This window comes from Centruroides sculpturatus, unplaced genomic scaffold, assembly GCF_000671375.1.
Source record: "Centruroides sculpturatus isolate CEXI.00-Female unplaced genomic scaffold, Cexi_2.0 scaffold432, whole genome shotgun sequence".
In the NCBI taxonomy this organism is placed as follows: domain Eukaryota; kingdom Metazoa; phylum Arthropoda; class Arachnida; order Scorpiones; family Buthidae; genus Centruroides; species Centruroides sculpturatus.
The window spans coordinates 8801-18302 of NW_019384724.1; the positions used below are offsets into that span (position 1 = coordinate 8801).

General features: G+C 29.8%; 1 protein-coding gene across 1 annotated transcript; it reads right to left on the reverse strand.

The window, feature by feature from the left end:
- Positions 1 to 7016: 7016 nt before the first annotated feature.
- Positions 7017 to 7996, reverse strand: LOC111628084 (astacin-like metalloprotease toxin 4). The gene is made up of 5 exons (XM_023371806.1): positions 7962 to 7996; positions 7778 to 7853; positions 7580 to 7703; positions 7338 to 7513; positions 7017 to 7252 (listed from the first exon to the last, which is right to left on the reverse strand). The coding sequence occupies exons 3-5, from the start codon at positions 7663 to 7665 to the stop codon at positions 7017 to 7019; spliced, it is 498 nt and encodes a 165-aa protein (XP_023227574.1). The 5' UTR covers positions 7666 to 7703; positions 7778 to 7853; positions 7962 to 7996.
- Positions 7997 to 9502: the final 1506 nt, after the last annotated feature.

Below are 9502 nucleotides of genomic sequence, written 5' to 3' on the forward strand. Positions count from 1 at the left end.
GTAGTGAAACAGACATTGACGGTATTGATTTGTTTAATGAAATCAATACTTTAAAGTTGCATTTTCCAGAAAACCAGTCTAATGATCCACAAACCCAATTACAATATCTTTTTACTAATGACTTAATTTCAACATTTCCGAACACAGCAATAGCACTAAGAATATTACTTACATTGCCGGTTTCAGCTGCATTTGGTGAAAGGTTCTTTTCAAAGTTAAAAATTATAAAAAAATCTATTTAAGATCAATAATGCACCAGCAAAGATTAAGTAATTTAGCTATAGTTTCAATTGAACATGAAATCTTAGACAGCTTGGATACATGAAAATTGATAGCAAATTTCGCAAACATAAAGGCAAGAAAAGTTGAATTTCTATAGATAAACATTTATATGGTATTACACTTAAGTAAACAAAAATAACTTAGTAATAATAAATAGATTTTTTTTGTAAAGTATTTCTTTTCTTTTTTCAGACCCTTATGAGACAACACTAATGAGCCTTTCTGGCAAGCTCAGCGTAGGTAGTTGTAGTTAAACAGGGGGCGGCATAATCGGTATTGCACGCGGGTGTTCAAACTGCTAGCGGCGCCCCTGAATATATACATACTGTATATACAAGAATCTGAATAAGATTTGAATTTTGGTAGTTTATCACCTTACATGCAGCCATCATGTTAAAAAAAAAGTTTGATAGATTGCAAGATCTTCGTCTACGTCAAGTGATCTCTCACTTGATCATTTGCGATCTCTAACTCGCGATATTGCAAACTTTATACCGATCCCAATGGCTAAATCTAAGTGGTAAATCCAAGTGGCAGGAGAAGGTTTCGATCTAACAATGGAGCTGGAGCTAGATATGTAGACTTAATTCGATAATAAACTATTTATTTATATTAAAACTGTTATGTATATCTTAATACATAAGTAACAACAATAAAAACAAACAAGCAANAATCATTTTGCATAGATTCATTAAAAATTTCATTCCAGTTGTCTTCTATTGAAGAATTAAATTAATTGAATTTTCATTTGTTGCATATAATGTAAGAAATTTATTCAAAAAAAGAAATCCTGATAAACTAACTTCTCAAAAATATAAAATAATTATTTTATTTAACTGATTACAGTGGAGCCCCCTATAACATGGTAGATACGTTCCGTGTTTTATGAAATTCATGTTGCACGAGTCCTTAAATACATGAGCCAATCACAGCCCGACACGTGTGCAGTTTATGGACTACGGCGGTTTGAAAGGTGTTTTTTTTCAATAAAATTAACATTTCCAGAACACGTATAATTATTTGAGAATAATCCATATAAACTATGCTATAAACAAAAAATTTTAGGATTACTTACCGAGTGTGCACCGTTCGACGCCGCCATTGCTTAAAGTTGTTTTCGTCGTGGAGCGGCGCATCGAACGGCAGATGCGTGTTTCCTGATAAACTATTTTTCTGCGAAGAATTTGCTGAACTTTGGAGACATCATTAATATACATATAATTTTTATGGCCGTTAAATGATAAAAGATTTTTAGTAGGTCCTCTGCTTGTTTAAACTCAACGGTTTGTGCAATATCCGCTATTGGTCTATATTCGCTATTGGTCTATTGGTCCAATCCTGTCGCAACACGAGTCGACGATGACGATGTACCGTATCATATGATTCTCTTTTAGCGTGTTTATACGAATACGATCGCAATTTTTTCGCCGTTATATATGAATCCGTATCATATAAACCCGTTTTATAGGGGGTCTACTGTATAAAAAACACATACCTTTAGCTTTCTTCTCAGACCAATATCACATCCTGCAAATTGTCTGACGTCTTGAAACGTATTTTCCATCTGCAGCAGAGAAAAATTGTATAGAAATAAAATAAAAAAACACGTCAACAGTGAATGTATAATATAATTACCGTAAATGCGAGCGAGCACAGCAGACCTCCAGCTATTATGCAAATACAAGTGAATATTACCATAAGTAAAAATATTATATATTTAAAGTAATAATGAAATTCCAAAAATAAAAATGCGTAGCAATAATAACTTGTACACCAAAGGACAACAAAATAGATAATTACAACTACTAAATTGTACTTGGTATTGTGTTGTCGCATGTAAAGCCAAAGCTCTTGGTGATGCAACATTAATTCGTTTAGCTTTCTGTGTAAATCTGAACCGATTCTTTTAATTAAAAACAATTCCCGAGACAATTGTTCGAACTCTTGATGAGCGATGATGCACAGCAAAGCCAATATTAAAAAAGTAAAACCGAGTCCGCCTATAAGATAAATTATGCCTATGCAACTTTGGATACTACAGAACAGAGCTTCCCCACGAAATTTCTGTTTTTTTTCTATGTAAGGATAAAGAACGAGAATTACAAGAATTACAGAAAAAATAACTACTATTATAATTATAGACGCAAGCAGAACAATTCTTCTCAATAAGTTATAATTATTCTTCATTTTGCTACGAAAATTCTCGTTTTTTAATGCCTGTAATAATACTAATTTTGTTCTGCTCATGCATCTGAAAACAATACAATAACTGATAAATAGAGCAGAATATAACAATTTGAATAATGTGGAATGAGTTTTTAGTATATCAAATTCTCCGTTGCAAATTGAATATTCGTCGAAACCCGGTATTGTTTGCCAAATGAGAAGAATTGCTCGTTGCCATAAACAAACTTCGATTATTCGAAGGTATATATTCTTAAATTTTGAATTTTTACATATTCTAACTTCGTTTTGGCAATTGCAAGATTCAAACGGATCTATCCCAAATATGAGGGCAGTCGTCCAACAAGGCGCAAGGAAACAGTTCATACAAGTTCCTTCTTGTAAATTTGGCTTCATGTTTATTTGCATCCGCGCTTTACGAAGCAAAATGATGCTCTGAATAAAATTGCTGGTTACATAAAGCCATTATCTCTTAAAATTCCACGATATGAATTATTAAAAATGGATGATATGTATTATTAATTTCCTGCTATACTTCCACTAGATAGAATTGAAAATTAGTTAGCTAAGTGCCGGTTTTATTGATTGGTAAATAGATAAAACATCGATGCTGAACGATAATGTTGTAATAACTCGAACGTGGCATTTTATTTCTGGAAGATGCAGTGTATTATTTACAAAATTATAAAACAAAGATTCGGCAACGAGTTTCTTTACTTTTCCCGGAAACTGTTATAACAGCGCTTGTGGCGCTATCTGTTATGGCATTTTATTATTAGACACTTTTCAATCTTTCTAATATGGTAAAAATCTTTATTTTGAGGATACGAGTAGGTTTTATATGAAATTGTAAATGCTAATAACAAGTAAAATCGCCATTCAATTCGACTCTATTAAAGATATACATGAACACTATTATTTCCCCGTACCCTCGACCTTTAATCAATAAAATTAAGAATGCAGAAAAAACTTCGAATATTTTTGCATTTCTCGATGTTTTGAATCCAAAAATGGAAATTTTTCGAAAGTTGTTTTTTGAACGATCGCCATAGTTTTCTTCTGTTATATATAACAGAGCAGAAAAGTCAAAATAAATACATAAATTAAAATGAAACCTGTAATAAGTGATTCACAAACAACCGAAGATATTGACTATATATATATTAATATAGGCCTATATACTGACAATATAATGAATGCAAAATTAATGCGTAATGAATATGCATTATCATGTTTTAGATTATTGCTAATGTAAACACTACGAGATTAGATAGGTAAAACTGGTTTACTATACGTCTATAGTAACCCACTTTCAACTACCTTATGTTAATTTACATAATAGAAGTCTATTATTTTATTCAGTTTTTCTCGTCTTTATACTAGATGTTTATCACAAAACACAAGAATATTAAATTTTTATTATTCTTAAAATTAATTAATATATATGCAACTGTCCGAGAAATCCGTCTCCTTCTGAAACACAGAAGCGTGGATATCATGAAGTTCGGTTATATATCAACACTTTTCAATTTAAATGGCCCAGAATCACAGAAATAACGGGTTTTTTTGTATGTATGGATGTTTGTGTATGGGGCGGAGCAAGGTCTTTTGATCTTTGAAATTTGATCTTCGAAAGCTGGTTTATAATAAATTGAAATTAATAGGTAAAATATCATTGGTTGTAACTTTGTTTTCTTCAGTCGAACGTTTACTGTCTGACTAAGGTTATTCTATTACCTACTATACTCAAATCGTTGATAAAAAACTCTTTCTAGCTGAACTTTTTCAGTCATTAGAAGATAAATACTGGGCCCAAGATATTCATTATATTGAGCAAACGTGTAGTTTTTTTAACTTCTTTATACCCCCCATGGAAACCCCGATATTATTTGTTATAAAATTTAAGTTACAATATTAAATCTTTAATAATACAACTACGACTTAATGATTATGCTATTGTATTAAATGCGCGTAGAAAAAATGCATTGGTTCATACCAATTGTCTACTATGTAACAGATTTTATGAAAACGTTAAGAACCACCTATTTGTATCTTGTGAACTTACCGAGCACTTAAATGACCTTTATTTGACAATTGATTTTGATATGTTTTGTTTATACGATGATAATTTCTGTTATGTTGTATAAAGTTTATAAATTTTTCTGTTATTCATTAAACATGTTAACGTAATTAGTAATGTTATGTAATATTATTTACTATTCTTGTAATTATGTATAACAATGTTTGTATTTATTAATGTCTGTGTCTACATTAAAAGAAAAATATTTATTATATATATATGTAATAAATATTTTTCTTTTAATAATAATAATTTCAATTATATAAATATATATATACAGTCGACCCCCTTAAANCAGGGGGGCATTTCGAAAAATTCCTCCTTAGTGTGCGTTCTCGTGACCTACCCTAACTGTGTACCAAATTTCAGCTTCCAACTCCTAACCGTTTGGGCTCTGCGCTGATTATTATTATTATTATTATTATTATCAACTCGTCTCGATTATATATATAGATATATATGTATTATCTATTGACAATATAATGAATGCAATATCAATGCGTCATGAATATGCATTATCATGTTTCTATTATTGCTAATATAAACACTACTAGATTAGATAAGTAAAAGTTGTTTACTATATGCCTATAGTAACCCACTTTCAACTACCTTTTTTAATTTACGTATGGGAACTGTATTCTTTTTACAGTTTTTATCTTCTTTATACTAGATGATTATCACAAAACACGAGAATATTAGATTTTTATTATTCTTAAAATTAAAATATCTGCAACTATCCGAGGAAATCCGTCCCTTCTGAAACACATTAGCGTGGATATCACCAAGTTCGGTCATAAATGAAAAATTTTAACTTTAAATCACGCAAACCACAGAAATAACGGGTTTTTTTTGTATGTATGGATGTTCGTGTATGGGGCGGAGCAAGAATTTTGTTCACCATCTTTGAAACTACCGTGCTTTTTATCAAAAATTTCTGAAATTTTGCTGGAAAGTTTCTATATCAGGGGATTTATGCTATTAAATTTTGGTGTTTGTTAAAGGTCGAGGAGGTGGGCAGATAGAGGGGATCGTGTGTTCTATGGCGAGTACGGTCGGAAGTAATGACGATTGGTTGTTATTAGCATTTACAATTTTTTATATGACTCATCTCTACAACCAATATAAATACCAAAATTGGCTTTTCGCCAATTAATAAGAATATATAAAGGTTTTTTATATTTGAATTATTATAATACTTGCATAAAAAATAATAATTTTTTTTCTGAAGATTTAATTAAATCTTCTAGCCAGTTTTTTACTGTTACTTCTGAGTTGCACTGTAAAAAGAATTAAAGAATAAACTCAAAAAATTATTATTTTTTCATGTAAGTCTTTTAATGCTTCAAATGAAGTTAAATCTCTGCTATGCTGTTTATGCGAATAGATACACTGGTTAGGTTTTTTATGATAAAGTAACTGGCGCTACACACGCTGTTTTTAATGTTGCCGGGAAAGTTAATCAACTCGTTTCTGGATTATTTGAATTATTTTTACATTAGAAATTTATATATATCTTACTTAATTCATATTAAATTAAAACAATACGAATATTGTCTAAATTGATGAATAGAAGTACTATTTTCATAATACTCGTTTCTTTCTTTTGCAGAATGGATAATTTTAAAAAATTGAGGAAATGACTCATCTTAGAAGTCGAAATTGATGTTTGAATATAGTCAGCAAGTCTAAGAAGCCTCGAGGAAAAGGGTTTACTTCTAAAAAAAAATAAATATTTTTTCTGCAGGGGTTATCTTCGTCTTTCATCTTTATCTTCACCATCCCAAGACTCATTTTTTCATTTCGATTAAATGAAAGTTTATAGAACAACCATTGTGTGATGTCTACCGTCGACAAAGTGACAACAAAAAACACAAGACATTGTTTTTCGAGTTTAAAATTATTGTATTTGATTTTATATAACTAAAAAGATTATCCTAGTAAGGGTTTATCACATTCAATATCTAATCTAACACATTTATAAAATTTTATAGTTTGTACGCAATTTAAAAAATTTTTTAAATGTTTTCGATTGGGCAAACTCTGTGTGATAAACTCTTACGCACGATAACCTTTGTAAATATAAATCAAATGCTATAATATAGTAGAATGGTTAGAAATAGGAAATTCGAGTGCAAAGATAAATTTCTGTCTTGCTTAAATACTTTATTGCTTATAAAGTATACAAGAATTAAAACTAAATTGTTTGCAAAACAAATGGTAAACCGACTTTTGAGCCACGCTTTTTATAAAGCGAAATTTTAATACATAAACATTTTGATTTTAAAGACTTTTTTAAAATTTAAATATACTTTATACGAAATCATTAAACTTTTATCAATATACATAGTAAATAAATGATTTAAAGAAATCACAGCATAAAATAATGTTTGATAATCATAAAATATGAAATATAAACAAAGATAAATATATATTTTGGAAAACTGCAGAGTAGTATTTATATAAATTAGTTTTACTTATAATTACTACAGTTATATAAAGTATTTATACGATATATATCACTTTTGCTCAACCCTGGTTTCCTGCTGACGTCAATGAGTCTCATGCCCTGTCTTGATGCTACCATAGTTTTGCTGCGCCCGTCCTTTGAAAAAAATCTTTCTCCATAGAGCATAACAGAATTATAATCAAATCCATTAAATATTTTCATTTCATTTGGCGTAAACTTAACGAACTGAGATTCCATATCTACATGTAGATTATAATAATGTATTAAACACAAGTTTTAATTCATATATTTTGCAAATAATTGTTGAAATTGAGATTCTCTTACCTGGTTCTATATTCTCCCAAAATACTTTTATGTATTCATCTCTGTCAGGTCGATTCTGCTCGTGGTAGAAGCCAACAGCATGATTCAACTCATGAACTATGGTTCCAAGATTCCAGCAACCTTTTGCCAGTGATAACATTTGTTTTCCTTTATTTCGACCCACTGTCGAATAACAGCTAAAAGTATATAAATTAATTATAATAAGTTTGTTTATATTTTGTTGAGATTTTTGCTAAACTTACCCAGGACCTTTGAAAATTTTTACGTAATTTTCTTCGTTGGTTCTTTCTACAAATCGAACACAAGTATACAGTTCGAAATTCATCATGGCTACTTTTAATAATCGTTTAAGTCTTCTGTGAAGTACTAAAAATTTTAAAATGAGACATTAAAAGATATATATTTCAAAGATTTTAAAACAATTGGTAACGAATTTTTACACAATCCTCTTTCAATTTCGTATGGAATGGATCCTCCTGGCCACAATTCATAATTATTTATAACTGCACCCCTCGTCTGAAAATGTTTAATTACAACGAGTAATTTGGAGTAACAAAGATTATTTTACATTTACACCACAACTATTTAATTTACATTATTCTATCGATTTCTATTATTACTTACATGATCGAAATCACCAATGATATCGCCACCAAAAAGATCGGGATTTTGCATAAGNAATTTGAATCGATATAATGCGACTTTTGTTCCAAACCTATATTGTAGAGTGAATAATTTTAAAGAATTAAGGAAGTGGCACATCTTAGGAGTCGAAATTAATTTTTAAAAATAGTCGCAAAGCCTAAGAAGTATCGAGGAAAAGGGCTTACTTTTACCAAAAATATTTTTTTTCTGCTATGCTTGTTTTCAACTTTCATCTTTGTCTTCACCATCACAAGATACGTCCTTCCACTACGATTACATTAAAGTTTATAAAACAACTATTGTGTGACGTCTATCGTCGGCAAAGTGACAACAGAAAACACAGGACAGTGTTTTTTTGAGTTTAAATACGTTTAAACATTAGTGTAACACACGTTATTGTATAAACGACATAATAATATAAGTGACTTTGTCTATAAATATGGACAAGGCTACTTATATTATACAGATTTACACTGTATTTGAACCGGTGTTCTATTGCTAACAAATTTCACCACAAATAGCAAATGTATGTACTTGAAAAGAAANAATGATCTCATAAAATCATTGGACAAGGAATTGAAAAGTTTAAAAAACAAAACTACACATAACAGAAGAAAACATCAAATATGTCAAGAAAGGTGATAATAGAACACCAAAATTCAACATAAGGGTAAAAACACATAAAAATTCTGTAAAGTATAGACAATTAATAGATGTTAGAAATTATTTTTTATTACAATTTAGAAAAATATTTTAAAAATAAATTAAATTTATTAGAAGTAGCTAATTATAGCATTAAAAATGTAGATGAATTGTTAACAAGATTACAAAATATTACAATTAATAAATATATGAAATTAATATCTCTTGATACAGTAAATATGTATCATAGTATCACAATAGAATATTTCGAAAATTCATTAATAAGAATTAAAACGACTAGATGGATAATTAAATTATGTTTAATTATAATTAAAAACAACTACTTTCAGTTCGAAAATAAATTCTATACTCAGACAGATGGAATACCTATGAGTATTTGCACAGGTCCAAGATTGGCTAAAATATCAACGATACAAATAGACGAAAAAATTAAAATTATAGAAGGCATAGAATCTTACAACATGTATGTAGATGACTGTATTATAATATATGATATAAGGAAAATAAATGAACAAATAATTATAAATAAAGCTAATGAGATAATACAAAATATTAAATTCGAAATAGAACAGAAAAACATAATAGTACAGTTGTCCCTCTATAGTCCGACGTTTTTTAATCTGACATGCTCAGTAGTCCGACGCACCTCTCGTCAAGGTACCCGTCCCCGTTACGTGTCTGCTTGCACAGAAGCATGTCGCGATGTGAATCTCCCCATCCAATTCTTACTCGATGACACACATTTCGTGTGTTTTATGTGAGCAGTTCTGTTCGAACAGTTGGAGTAGAGAATATTGTAAGTTACTGCTAGCAAAACAATGCGAAATATGTAATTATTTTCGGTAATCCGGACACTT